This window comes from Bubalus bubalis, chromosome 22 (assembly GCF_019923935.1).
Source record: "Bubalus bubalis isolate 160015118507 breed Murrah chromosome 22, NDDB_SH_1, whole genome shotgun sequence".
NCBI classification, from domain to species: domain Eukaryota; kingdom Metazoa; phylum Chordata; class Mammalia; order Artiodactyla; family Bovidae; genus Bubalus; species Bubalus bubalis.
The window spans coordinates 27,036,766-27,052,643 of NC_059178.1; the positions used below are offsets into that span (position 1 = coordinate 27,036,766).

At 34.9% G+C, this 15,878-nt stretch overlaps 1 protein-coding gene across 2 annotated transcripts in view; it reads right to left on the reverse strand.

The window, feature by feature from the left end:
* ROCK1 (Rho associated coiled-coil containing protein kinase 1) overlaps window positions 1-15,878 on the reverse strand; it is a 124,406-nt gene that overhangs the window by 85,040 nt on the left and 23,488 nt on the right. For both annotated transcript variants that reach the window (XM_006079201.4, XM_006079200.4), the window contains exon 2: window positions 3,035-3,116. In XM_006079201.4, the coding sequence (XP_006079263.2) occupies window positions 3,035-3,116 (82 nt within the window). The remainder of the gene's footprint in view (window positions 1-3,034; window positions 3,117-15,878) is intronic.

Consider the following 15,878-nt stretch of genomic DNA (forward strand, 5'->3'; position numbering starts at 1 on the left):
ACTGGACACGTGGAACACATGTTCACATCTTTGAAAGTTCACAATTTGAAGGTCCATATGTAGGGGACAAACTGTATGTGATTTGTTAATATTTTCTCCTATCCTGTAAGTTGTCTTTTCACTCTCTTGACAGTGTAGTTTTGAAGCACAAAAGTTTTAAATTTTGATGATGTCCAATTTATTTCTTTCTTTTCTGCCGCTGTACTTTAGGTGTATATATAAGAAACAATGGTGTAATCCAAGGTCATAAAAATTTATGCCTATGTTTTTTCCTAAGAGTTTCACAGTTTTATATTCTGAATTAATTTTGTATGGGGTGTGAAACAGAAGTCCAACTTCACTCTCTCGCATATGGATATCCAGTTTTATGAGCACCATTTGTTGAAAAGATTATTTTCCTCTTTCACTTGTCTTTGCAACTATACTCTCCCAGTCAGTGGTTTACCTGTTCATGTTCTTACAAATATAATTCTGAAGAGAAAAAGTTTTGAATTTTGATAGCATCTATCTTAAAAAGAAAAAAAATGGTTTGTGCTATTTGTGTCCCATCTAAGAAATTCTTCCCTAACTAAAATCCTATGTATTTTCTGTTTTATTCTAGAAGGGTTACTAGTTTTAGCTCTTACATTTAGGTCTATGATCCATTTGAAGTTGATTTTTGCATATATTGTAAAGTAAGGTTTAGGAACTGAAATCCCTTGTCAAGTCTGTTGAAAATCAATTGACTGTACATGTACGGATCTATTTCTGTTCCATTTATCTATATGTTTACTCTTTCATTTCATTACACTGCCCTGATCTTAAAATTCAACACTGTTAATCCTCCAACTTTGTTCTTACTTTACAAAATTGTTTTGGCTATTCCAGACCCAATATTGCCATATGAATTTTAGAATTAATGGTTACTTTAATACAAAAATGCCTGCTTAGGTTCTGAGACCACATGGACTCTGATTGGAGAATTACTGACATTTTAATACTGAATTATCCAATCCATCAACACTGAATATCTTTTTTAAGGTCTTCTTTGTCTCAGTATATGAAATCATTTTCAGTATACAGGTCTTACACACATTTTGTCAAATTTATCCTTAAATTTTTCATGCTTCTGCTTCTACTGTAAGTGGTGCTATATTTGTTAGGTCTATTTAAAATTGCTTATTGCTAAAATATAGAAATAAACTGCTTTTTGTATATCAATCTTCTAGCTTACAACCTCAATGCTAAGTTCTTGTAAGTTTTTCTGTAGAATCTTGAGGATTTTCTGTACCCCAAAAAATGCTGTCTGAATAAATTTTAATTCTTCCTTTTTAATCTCTATACTTTTTCCTTTTTACCTTATTTCACTGTCTAAAACTTCCAGGACAACAGTGAATGAAGTAATGAAAAAAGACAGAGTTGCCTTTTCCCAGTTCTTGGAGGAAAGCATGTAGTCATACACAATTAAATACAATCTGAACTATAGGTTTTTTGTGGCCTCTCCTATCAGCATTAGAAATTTTCCTCCAATTCCAAGTTTGCAGAGAGATATCTGCAAACCAAGAACGAATACTGAATTTTTTCAAATGCTTTTCCTATATTTACTAAGATGATATTATGGATTTTCCTTTTAATATGTTAATATGATAAATTACACAAATTGATTTTTGAACCTTAAACAAACTTTGCAATGCTGGTATAAATCCTACTCAGTCAAAATTTTAACCTAATGCTAGATATGAATTACTAAAACTTTTAATATTATTCTCTGTATTTTTCTTCAATCTAAAAACTAGACTAAACTACACAGGTTAATCAGTTTACATAGTTTAGCTTTTTATCTTCACTTTACTTATTAACATTTCTACTATGGCTCCTGGTGTTCCTATTTACAAAATATACTGTAAAGGCAAACTTAATATTATGAAAGCAGCAATGTTGCATAGTAAAACCAGTAACTGATTTTTTTAAAATGTGTTTCAATTCTTGTGATCTTACTTCACCAAATTATACTCTCCCACCACCCCCCTACTCTCTGTACTAACAAGCAATTATCCTTTCGCCTCCCATCAAAGAACTGGTCAAGCTTCTCCATCTTTTCAGTTCTTCTGTACTGTTAAGTAAGGAGGTGAAGCAAATTAAACAGCACTAAAATTTTCCTGCAATATCAGTAAGATGTGAGAAATTAATAAAACTTGTTTAAAAGTTCACTATTCAGAATCTGGCACTATATTCCAAAACAGAATTAAGGCTGGAAAAATATTTTTATAAAAAAGAGAGAAACAGAAACCCAAAAGATTGATAAGTAAAATTCTGAGGCAGGATTTCAAAGTGTAGAAATGATAAAAGAAAGTAAATCTAAAGTTAAAAAGATCTGACTATTTAGAAAAATAAAACTTTTCTAACAAAACATACGTAACCAAAATTGGCAGATAATACTACAACAACCTCAACCTAACTATATCAATATGTATAGTTTAGGAATAGATTTTAAAAAATGGAGTGGGGAAGATTTTATGACCAAAATCCTTATTATCAATTATTTAAGATGAAAAATTTGAAACTATTAAGTTTTCTAATCAAAATTTAAACAAAATATCTAATATCAAAATTTTATAAACATCTTTTTATAAAAGAACATCTGTAAAACTTAAGTATACACCAGGTTTCATGAAGAAAATTCATATCTTACAGGTAGGAGGGCTTTTCATATGTAATCAATTCTTAACCTGCAGGTATTAAAATATAACAGCTAATTCATTTATAAAAGAAAAACAGAGAATAAATAAAACATTATTGAAATTCAATGTGCATGTATGTTTAACATATTTATTTTAACCATTTACTTTTTATTCCCTTCTCTGCAAGATATTTTAGATTTTCCTGATAAGCACTCAAACTGACAAAGTTTCTTTCCTATTTCCTTCTCATCTGATGTAGATATTATTGATGAAATAGCCAGAGTAAATAGAAAGAAAAAAAAAGGGCTTGAATTATCTAAGTCAATATTTCATTATATATAGTCTAGCATTAACCTCCACAAAAAATTACTTACATCTGCTTAAAAAGTTGTCAATATTTTTGTTTTTTCTTAAGGCAGGAAAATCCAAATCATATACCAAAGCATCCAATCCATCCTAAACAAATAAACAAACAAACAAAGTTAGTTTTTGGATCACACTATGAACACGTTCCTCTTTCATGAGTATAAAGAAAAAAACTTATGCTTTAACATTTAATCTGCTTATCTGCCTTTCTCTCACACATCCTGCATTCATTTAACACCTTCTACAAGGTTACATGAGTACTGGAAGAAGAGAAAACTCATTTTTATTTCATACAGAGCAGAGGTCCCCAACCCCCAAGCCAGTACCAGTCCATGGCCTGCTAGGAACCCAGCGGCACAGCAGCAGCAAGCAGTTGTCTTCCACAAAATCATTCCCTCATGCCAAAAAGGTTAGACACCACTGATAACAGAGTTTTCACTTTCTAACTCTCTCAGGCAGAGGAGCAGCAAAATCACCACGAACTGGCTACAAGTGACCTCAACTCATGCCCTTTTCTCCATATAAGGGCATGAAATTTTACTTTTCACTTCCCTTTAACTACTGAATTTATTTATTTCTTAGACATTCATAAAAAACAAATGACCTACATTTTGGACCACAAATATTTTATAAGGTAGTATCAAATACTAGTTCCTAAAATGTGAAGTTTAGTGTAAAATAAATTCTGCATTTTGATACATTTTTATGGTGTGTATATAAATATATTGGGTTCTCTTTCTTTGAAAAACTTTTTAGAACAACCACAAGTAAGGGACAAGCATGGGCTTTTACTTTTAAGGGGGACATTTAAGTATTATCTAAGCAAGAGCAGGACAATGAGAAGGTGTACCAATCAGTGTTGAAGTAGGAATGCTTCTATTCAGATTATATCTCATCATGTGCCAACGGGGAAACAGTCAGACAATCCCAAGTCATCTTCATTGTATTTAACTGGAGAAATTTAGTTGACTACAATAAAGCCCCAAAATAAAAAGCAGCAAAGGAAAACACACTATCTGGAGACCATGAAGAGTCATGTTCATAAAAGTCTGAAAGAGAAATAGAAGCTAGGGGAGATATACTTTGTGTTAAGTCAAAGGTATGAATAACTCCAGCTATTTTAGAATACTTAAAATATTTCTCTAGGAAACTGCAAAGTCTAGTCAAATTTTTATAGGTTTTAAAATATATCACTGCTTAGGTTGGAAACTGACCATGAGAAGATGACTAAAGAGACCAACTAATCCTACTGTGGGCTTTTTAGAATTCAGGTTTGTACAGATCTGAAGAAAAAGTCTCCCCACCAGAACAGGTTCATCTATCCTTGAGACACATTTCTTAGTCTCATAAAGCATTTGAATACTTCTGTTAATGATTTTTCAATAAAGAGATGAGAATCTTTACTTGTATTGAAAACCAATCAATAAATATATTAATTCACTATTTTCTAGGACAAGGTAAATTAAATGTATATATACCCCTTTGACTAGAATTTAAACTCTTTAAAGCAGAAACCAGTTAACATCTCATTTTCTCCCACAGCATCTTCCAGGATGTCTTGAACAAGTGGGCATAAAATGTACGTTAAACCAATGATTTTTTTGCTCCAGAGAAAATGCATCATATTACTCAAGAAATAACACTTGCCTTATTAGATAGTAAGTTTCAGCAGACCATGTCACTCCAAAAAAATTGCATAGATTATAGAGTAATGCAAATAACACTAGCCCCACAATTTTAGGCCCACAATTTTAGGTCGAATTTTGATAAACATTCCTAGGAAATACAAGTAAGCATAATGTAATAAAATCAACATATTATTACATCTTATAATAAGTACTATTTTAAGAGCTCCTACTTCCAAAGACACTTTCCAGTTTTAAAAGGTCCAGAACATCTAAATTTTTGACAGTTTAAGTTGTTTTCTAATATCAAATAAAACATTAGAAAGTGAGGGAAATGTGCATTAAACTTTACTCACAACATGCTCTTTCCAATAAATATACTGCAAACTGCCTACAATCTTACTCCAAATAATTTTTTTAAGTTACTAAATGTTAGGAAAAAAACTCAAAAAATCCCTTGTTTAATTAACACTACATTCCATACTCAAGGCAAATAACAATCAGAAACATTAACCAATTTGTCCAATGCCACAGAGCTAGTAAGTTGTCTTACAATCAAAATACAAACTCTTAGTCTAATAGTTATAGAAATAACATGACCATGACAAAAACATGATTTAAAAACCCTGTATCTCTAAAATGAAGTTAGGAATTGAGAACAAACATGTGTATTTAAGTCCAAGTACCACCATTTAAAAACTAATAGAAAATCACAAGTCATATTTGTCTAATTAAAACTAGAAAGTACACTGGTTAAGACTCAAACCTAATGTCCTGGATCAAAGTGCTATATTTTTTCTAGTACGCCACCACGCCCTCTTCTGCATGACCTTCCCCAAACTACCTATGAAATCGAACAGTTTTCCTTATATTACAGTTATTTTTTACTTTAATCTCCACAGCTCGATTTCTGATGCGACCATGGCGTTTTACTCACAGCATCGCAGATACTGTTGGCTCTCCTACCCCAACAACTATTTCCTCCTTCTACCTTCCTAATTCAATCTTGATTTTGTTCGGGCAACCCACCTTTCTCCAGGAAACTATGAGCTTCCATGAAGGGAGAGATCTTCCCCAACTCAAGGAGGTCACTTCTAATTTAAGCTAAACATGGAGGCCTACTACTCTTGCCAGTGTTCAGCTGAAGTACAGGAATATGGTAATAATCTGGCACATCAAATGTGAGGGGAAAACCTACAGAAAGGTTTCTGGGGAAAAGTTTCTTCTCTCCTGAAAGAGATACATGTCAGAGATAGTCTCTCCTTTTATGAGAAACTGTCATATCTCTATATGACACTTAAACAACAGGAGCCACCTTGGGGCCTCAAGGGAAACTGGCAGGAAACAAAGCCAAACACAGTGAGGACAAGAGACATGATAGATGGAAGGAACCCGAGTCTATGATGATGTTTTTGAACCACTGAATTAATCTACTCTGGAAACTATCCTTCCCATTCTATCTCAATATAATACATTTTCCTTATGGTTTAACTCAATTTACATTGGATCTTCTAATTCTTGTGACCTAAATGAAGTGAAAGTCACTCAGTCGTGTCCCACTCTTTGTGACCCTACGAACTGTCCATGGAATTCTCTAGGTCAGAACACTGGAGTGGGTAGCCTTTCCCTTCTCCAGGGGGATCTTCCCAACCCAGGGATTGAACCCAGGTCTCCTGCATTGCAGGCGGATTCTTTTCCAGCTGAGCCACAAGGGAAGCCCCAAAATACCAGATTGGGTAGCCTATCCCTTCTCCAGCGGATCTTCCCAACCCAGGAATCGAAGTGGGGTCTCCGGCATTGCAGGCGGATATCAGGGAAGCCCCTCTTGTGACCTAAAGCACCTCTCTGAAATACACAGAGTTCATTAAAAGCCAATGTAGGAGATATAGGACTTGTTGCACCAAAAGGGTGAGAGAATCATCCATTCAAACAGTGAGACCAGGGGCAAGATGGGGCGACAAAAAGTGTCACTCTTTGGTAAACGTTGTTTTTATAACTGAGCCTCAGTTTTCTCTTTTATAAAATGGAAATAACTCACTACAACTCAGGCTCTGTGAGAGCTAAATAAGGAACGTATTCGACCCTTAAACAGTTCCACTTTTCACTCTTTATTTCTCTAGCTGACATTTGAAAGCTCTACAAGTTAGTCTCACTATTGACAGAAATGACATAAAGAGAAAATAGATATTTTAGTCATGTGGTCATAAAACCTCAAGAGTAAATCTCAGGTCATGATATTAAAACCCTTCCAAGTGTAGAAATCCCATATATAATTAAAAGTTGGGTTTAAAAAAAAAAAAGATAATGCATCTGACTATTCTTAACAATAGAATTCAAGCATGCATTTGTTAATGGAAAACTAGCGGCCTCCACTAACTTGGGTACAGTCACCAGGACTAGATGTCTGGCCCTATCACCGTATACTTTGATTTTACAATTGTAGGAGACAGTAGAGTTTTTCAGTATCATTCATAAGCCAAAATTATTTTTTTTATCAGAGAAATAAAATGGGCAAGAAGGTATCCTTCTAGCATAATCTAAGGTATAGACATACCAGCAGAGGCTGTAAGGGGAGTCAAAACACTGAGATTGGGGAGAGGGATGCAGGCTTTCACTTTAATGAAGCAGAGAAGCTAAACAAGATAATACAACCTTAGAGTAGGACAAAGAATTCTGACTTTTATTCAGTACTCTGAAGTTCTGTAAAATAATGGAGAATAAGGCTTGCCACTTCCTAAACTCCATATTCTAGTACCAGAATTCAGAACCTTAACAGAAATTAACATTAATTATTATCCTCCCATAATAATCAATTATTATGGAGAGGAGTCAATGTCAAAGAATTACAAAAATTAAATCCTTTGCTATGTATATTTGAACAATGATAGTAGACCAGTCAGAGAAGGCGATGGCACCCCACTCCAGTACTCTTGCCTAGGAAATCCCATGGATGGAGGAGCCTGGTAAGCTATAATCCATGGGGTCACGAAGAGTCGGACACAACTGAGCGACTTCACTTTCACTTTTCACTTTCATGCATTGGAGAAGGAAATGGCAACCCACTCCAGTGTTCTTGCCCTGAGAATCCCAGGGACAGAGGAGCCTGGTGGGCTGCTGTCTATGGAGTTGCACAGAGTCAGACACGACTGACGCGACTTAGCAGCAGCAGCAGTAGTAGACCAGTATGTATTTTGAAAGAAACTAGTCACATTAGCGAAGTGTTGAATACTTTCACATAAACACACAAAGGCAACCATAATTAATGACAAGTATAACATTTTACAAGAAACTCTATGAAGAATGGACATTTCATATGTCTTAAAAAGAGCTGGTATTAGGAGCAGGGAAAGCACTAGTTGTGTTACCTCACAACAGAGTTTAAGTAAAGGAGATGCAGGAGGAAATTATTCAACTTAACACTGCTGCCAACTTCAGTCTCTGGATAGTTCTGAATTACAAAAGTAAGATTCCCGTGTAAAATATCATTTAAGATTAGGTCCATTAGTAATATTACACTTGTTATAAAGTACAAGAATATAAAGGCACTAGGAAAGAAAAAAATACTATGCATAAAAAATTTCATCTTTAAGTAAAATTTCAAAATCAAAATCGTTACTATTCTAAATAAGTTTTTGAGAAACTACACCCCCTCCACAAAAAAAAAATTAAGGCAGTAAAACAAGGACTTTTGAAAATCAAAAAATTTTTCTTGACTATTGTCAAATATTTGATGACAGTTGATGTACCACTTAAAGAAAATACTTTGGGTCCATGTTAATCTCTTTGTTAGGTAGAGATAAGAAATTTCTCAAAATTAAGCAGTGATATGAAAATGGAAAAAGAATTTCCTCAGGGAATTTTAACAACTTCTGCTATTAAACTAAAATATGTTTAAGCAATGTGACATTACTATACACATGTCAGTGCATCCTAGGATAATTACACAACAAAAAATTTAGTAATCCAAATAGTTAATTAAACATACAGTGGCTTTTCCCAACCAATCTCAAAAATCTCAAATCTTTGCAGCCTCATTTTTCTCCACATACATGTATCTAGGCTTGAGTCATACTGTGCTAGAGTCACGTCCCATTGCTCAGTCTACCCCACTGCCTTTTTACCTGTTCCTTTCCCCAGCTGGAACATGAATATTTCTTATATGCAGACTGCCTCAAATGTTTGTGCTGCCTTCCCCAGCACTCTGAGAAAATGTTACAAAATAAAACACCTCCTATGCACTTCCTGCTTCAGGAATTACTGTGCTTGTTATAATTATTTGTAAGTCTGCCTTCAGAAAATAGAACGAGTTAGTAGTAGTAATAACACTGATGATAAAAACAGTAAAATACTTTGGGAGCTCACTGGTTAGTAGGTAGAAAAAGTAAATAATATGGGATCCTGAGTATTACAAAGTACACAAACAGAGAAAAGACTGCTTAACTTGAGCTTCATAAAGGACATGAAATATAAGCTGACCTTTACTTCTCTTTAGCCATTCTTTATATTGAATTATAGTCAATTTACAATGTTGTATTACCTTCAGGTATACAGCAAAGTGGCTGAGTTACATATATATCTATCCTTTTTCTTTTTTTCTTTTTTTTTCTTTATATCTATCCTTTTTAAGATTCTTTTCCATTAGAGGTTATCACAAGACACTGAATACAGTTCCCTGTCCTTGTTGTTTATCCATTTTATAAATAGTAGAGTGTATCAGTTCATCTCAAACTCCTAATTAATCCCATCTCTTTTTATAACCAAAAGCCTGTTTTCTATGTCTAAGAGTCTGTTTTGTAAATAAGTTCGTTTGTATTATTTTCTAAGATTTCACATATAAATTGTATCACATTTGTCCTTCAAAGTCTGACTTACTTCACTTAATAAGATAATCTCCAAGTATATCCATGTTGCTGCAAATGGCATTATTTCATCATTTTTTATGGTTGAGTAATATTCCACTATGCTATATTCCTGTATGTATGTACACACACACACCCCCCCCCCCACATCATCTTTATCCATTTATCTGTTGATGGACATTTAATGCTTCCATGTCTTGACTTTTGTACACAGCGCTGCTATGAACATTGGGGTACATGTATTTTTTCAAATTAGTTTTCTCTAGGTATGTGCCCAGGAGTGGGATTGCACGATCAAATGGTAACTTTATTTTTAGCTTTTTAAGGAACTTCTATACTGTTTTCCATAGCTGTTACACCAATTTACATTCCTATCAACAGTGTAAGAAGGGTTCCTTTTTCTCCACACCCTCTTCAACATTTGTTATTTGTAGACATTTTAATGATGGCCACTGACCATTATAAGGGGATATCTCATTGCAGTTTTAACTTGCATTTCTCTAATAACTAGCAATGTTGAGCATCTTTTCATGTACCTGTTGGCCCTCTATATGTCTTCTTTGGAGAAATGTCTCTTAGGTTTTCTATTTTTTTGATTCAGTTGTGTTTTTTTGACATTAAGCTGTATGAGCTGTTTGCATATTTTGTAAATTAATCCGCTACTGGGAGCATCATTTGCAAATACTTCCTCCCAGACCATAGGTTGTCTTTCGTTTTGTTTATGGTTTCCTTTGCTGTCCAAAGCTTATAAGTTTAATTAGGCTCCATTTGTTTGAGTTTGTTGATCTTTAAAGAAGAGAATTTGAAAAGAGCAAGATGAAGGTGGGGTAAGGCAATCTAAAGAGAAGAAAGGCAAGAAAAATTTAAAGAATGAGAATAGGATGTTCTGGTTCCATAGATATGAGGAAGAGGGTGCAGGAAACAATGCCGTGAGGATGGGTTAACGAATGTGTATTAAAGGTGTAACATACCATGCTAAGAATTTTGGTATTTCTGTTATTGGAACCATATGAATTTGGGGGAGAGGAAGAATGACATGACTAGCTTTTATTTTACTAAAGTCTGACAATGATAAAGACAATGGATTAAAAAAGGAAGAAACAGGTGGAAAAGGGAGTGGTCAGGAGCATACTGTGGTAATAAAGCACAAAAAGATCCAAGTCTGCACTAACTGGGGGCAACAGGAATGGAGCATTAGAAGCAAAAGAATCTGAAGAATGACTGAGAGAGGGACAGGAAGGATTAAGAATGAATATCTTCTAGTTTAGGTGAGTAGAGAGTGACTTCATTAACCAAGGCAGAGAATAACATTTTGGAGAGGAAAGATCAAGATTTGAGATATACTGAACTTGATATCCCTGTAGGATACCTACCATTTTTATGGATAACTAGACGGTAGTTCAAAATATGAGTTTGAGTTCAACAGAGAGACTGGGCTGGATACAGGTTTGGAAGTCACAAGAATACATTTAAATTCATGATAACAGATGCAATTACCCAGCAAGTGTAAACCAAGGGGAAAATGGAAAAAGAGTGAATAATAGCCTTCTGGGAAACATTAACATCTGAAAGACAAGCAGAGCAAACATGACCAGTGAGCAATAAGAGATGGGGAAGGAAGATATAGCAGTGTCATGAAAGCTGAAAAAACTGTAGAAAGAACTTAAGAGCAGAGCAAAATGCCACATGGAAGTCAACTAAAATGAAAAACGCAGAAGGAGCCAAATAATTTGTAATTAAAATGTCACTGATGATAGCTGCAGAACAACGTAATGCCACTGAACTGTACATTTAGAAATAATTAAAATGGTAAGTTACATATTCTACATATTTTGCTACAACTTTTTTTTAAAGTCACTATTGGACATCAGCAAAGTGGTGGACTAGGAAACTCCAAACTCTTGTTCCCCTATAGGAAAAAAAACAAACAAACACCGTACCCAGCAGCTCCGTAAACCAAATTTGAAGGAGTTCAGGAAAACAAAGGTTTAGAGAAAAAAAAAAAAAAAAGCAAATATCCGGTGGAGTACAAGCCACATTCAAATGGTAGGAAAATTTGTGACATGTTTCCTCACTGTTAACCAACTCTCTCCCAGAGTGGGGGTGGTCTTGGTCTTGAGCAGGTAACAGGTTGGTCCCCACTTCCCCCACCTTGAACTGGAGGGAGCAGAGCGGGACCATATTTGTCAACTGCTGTGTGTGCCTGTATTAACCTATTCAAGGGATGTCTTAAGGACAGAGACGAGGACCTTTCTGTTCTGTGTAACTAAGAATACAGACAGACAAAGCAGTGGGCGCAGAGCTCATAAAAGCTACCAGAAAACTACAAACCCCACAGACACCTGAGGCAAGAGGTTACGGAAGAGATGTACAATAGACCACCTAGGCCCAGAAAAGCTACAGTGAGACTCTTGGGGAAGCTTTTCTTTTAAACCATCGACCTTAAATAGAATGCTTCTCAGAATGGAAGGGGCATAAACCAACTTATAATGGGTAGAAAAGCTAGTGGAAAAGGAACAAATGAAATAATGGCCAAAAGAAATGAGAAAAATTAAAGCTTGCATGATTTAAATTTAAAGAGATACTTTTAGGTAGAGGAGATATATTTTTATAGAATAAAAATGATTGAGGTTCCAAAAAAGTCTAAGGGAGGACAGAATTAAGATACAAAGTTGAGACATCAACCTTCTAAAAAAGAAAAATATTACTATGTAAACAGTTATCACGTCATAAGCACACAGAGTCATATTCCAATCAAGAACACTTCATAGTCCTGTGATCTTAAGCAAGTTACCTAACGCTTCACAGCCTCAATGTCCTCATCTGCAAAATAAATGTAACAACAACTATCACATGTGAAATGTGACCATGTAGGGCCGTTGTAAGAAACTGATACATCGTAAGAAGTCATAAAAATATATTCATGGGTAATTTCACAGAGGATTTTCCTCTCGATCATTTAACAGTTTACAGGTATGGGTGAACACAAGCTAGATTTTGTGTGGGCATGAATAAGTGAAAACTTTCAGATGGTTTGACTTTATTTTAGGGGAAGAGAGTTTACTTTTCAAATTTTTCCTTCAAGTGTCTGATTCGTTTCTTTGGGGAAAAATAAAACACGTCATATGTTCAGTTAGCAGTAGTATAAAAATATTTTCCAATAAACCCAGCCCATTGACTTTGTAAATGAAAGTGAGAAAAACAAACTGATTTCCAGCCAACTATATTGACTAATAAAAAATGAAATGCACTTTTCCTTTCCAGTCTGAAGCCTTTTGATGAGTCACAGAAATGGCTTGTGGAATCTTCCTTTTTCAGAGTCCTCGTTGTCGCTGGGTTGGCACATTTCAAAGAGCCGAATCTACTGGTTATTTGAACAAGCACCAGTGTGTGATCCTGACTATTTAATAAGGAGGAAAGGGATGCAAAGCAGTGTTTCCTTTTAAAGGCAGCAAAATGAGTCACTTGCCTGTGTGCTTCATGTCACCCTAATCAACACATGTAGTTAAAATGTGGAAGAGTTCCTCAGAATGATCATATATGTTGTTGAATTAAAAAATAAAATAATTAAAAAAAAAATACACAGCTCACTGCTATCTTCTTAAAGTTCCTATACAGATTTTCACAAAGCCAGACCTTGATCAAAGGTGGTTGGGGGTGGGGGGAATGAACAGAGACTCAGAGACCTATGTAATCATAAGATTTAATGTCACTAGACAGAGAAGGTGATGGCACCCCACTCCAGTACTCTTGCTGGAAAATCCCATGGACGGAGGATCCCAGTGGGCTGCAGTCCATGGGGTCGCTAAGAGTCGGACACGACTGAGCGACTTCCCTTTCACTTTTCACTTTCACGCATTGGAGAAGGAAATGGCAACCCACTCCAGTATTCTTGCCTGGAGAATCCCAGGGACGGGGGAGCCTGGTGGGCTGCCGTCTACAGGGTCACACAGAGTCGGGACACGACGAAGCGACTCAGCAGCAGTAGCAGCAATGTCACTAGAGGCCCAGAAGGAGAAAAGAAAGATAATGGGACTGAAAAGGAGTGAAATAAATAAAAGCTAACAATTCCCTGTATTCTGCAAAAGACCTAAGCCTCTAAACTGAAGAAACTAATAGGACATAGCCAAAGAAATCCAAACCAACAAAAAAACTGTCCAAGTAGAATTCCATATCAAAAAAAAAAAAAAAAAAGGATAGTTTCAGATGACCAAAAACTAAGAGATTTGTGACCAGCAGATCTATTCCAAAATGACAGTTTAAGGAAATTCTTTTTTATCTATTTATTTTTAAAAAATAATTTAAAATTTTAGTTGAAGTATAGTTGGTGAACAATAATAAAGGAAATTTTTCAAATCAAAAATGATAATAAGAATGAATCTTTGGATAATAGAAAGAACAAATGAAAAAGTAAAAATAGGGGAAAATACAATATATTTTCTTCCTCTTAAAAGTTGAAGCAAAAAATTTTAATATTACCTGATTGTTTCTCATTTTATATAGATATTAAAGATGAATATATTATATACTAGGAGGGTAAAGGAACATAAAGATTTCTACCCTTTCCACAAACCAGTAAAATGTCAACACCAATCCAATGTTGTGAATTATACACGTCTAATACCTACAGCAACCAAAAAAAAAAAAGCTATACAAAGAAATACACACAAAAGCATTATAGATAAAGAAGCCTGTTTCCACAATTTGGCTGGAAGAATATGATGATCTTTCATTTTAAAATTCTAATTCTGGAACATAAGATTACATCATAAGTTGCCAAGGATAAAATCAGAGGCGTCTACCCATGTACCAGACCATCGTAATGCAGGTGTTTTGGTCTAAAGGGGCTTTTTCAAAACTCTGTGAGTCAAAGAAAGGCTGTGGAGGCACATGTCTACCAAAGCTCTCAGACTTATGATTGGAAAGGATTCTTTCCTTTGAAGACTCCCCAGCTTGTGTGAGCAGTTGAGGAAGCAGAGTGGCTGTCACCTCATTATATGAAGACCCCTGAGCTAAGAATGACAAGCCTGAAGAGACTTCCTTCTTCAGTCACAGTGATGGCTAGCCCATGTTCACATTCCAACACACACACACACACACAACAACCATCATTAGCTGCTCAAAGAAGTGATATTGGACTAGATTGGAAAGAGGGCTTCGTTGTAAAACAAGAGCTTGGACTTTCAGTATATGATGATAAGTTCTTGGGATATAACACACAGCACGGTCACTATAGCTAACAATACTGTACTGAGTATCTGAAAGTTGCTAAGAGAGCAAATCTTAAAAGTACTCTTCATATATAATTCACTATATGAACAAGCTAAAGAAGAAAAATCACATGATATCAACAGATGCAGAAAAAGTATTTGATTTTTCAAATTTGATGACTCCCATTTATGAGAAATGACTCTCAGGAAACTAGGAATAGAGGTGAATGATTTCTCAACTTATAAAGAATATCTACAAAAAAACCCTGAAACTAACATCAAACTTAATGGCAAAAAAAAAAGATGATGATATCCCTCAAAAATCAAGAACAAAGCAAGGATGTCGTCTCTCACCACTCTAATTCAACACAGCAGTGAAGCTTACAGCCAGCTCAATGAAGTAGGCGAAATAAAAGACATACAGATCAGAAAGGAAGAAAGTTAATCATTTATATTTACAGATATCATTTTGCAGAAAAATCACAAGGAAACTACAGAAGAAAAACAAGCAAAAACACCAAGAACTAATAAGTGAGTTCCACAAGGTCATAAGATATAAGGTTAACACACAAAAACAACCGTATTTCTATATATTAGCAATAAATATGGAGAAACCAAAATGTAAAATAGAATGTCATTTATATCTACTCAGGTAAAGGAATACTGAGGAATAAATCTAACAAAATATGCAAAGAATTTATGCTGAAAACTACAAAATATTGATGAAAGAAATTTTAAAAGGATCTAAATAAATTGAGACATATAGTGTTCATGGACTGAAAGACTCAACATGATAAAGACATTAATTCTCGCAAAATTGACATTAAGGTTTAACATAATTCCTATCAAATACCAGCAATAGTTTTCGTACATAAGGTAGATATAGACAAAATTTTTCTAAAATTTATATTGAAAAGCAAAGGAACTAGAAAAGCTAAAAAATGTTGAGAAAGAATTATGTGGAGGAATAACTCTGCCCAAGTTTAAGACTCACATAGCCACAACAGTCAAGACAGTGCGCTATGCATGGAAGGACAGACATACTGTCCTCTGCTGGTGTCTCCAGGAGATTGGTTCTAGGACCCCAGCAAATACCTAAATCCACAGATGCTGAAGTCCCTTAAATAAAATAGCACAGTGGAATTCCCTGGCAGTCCA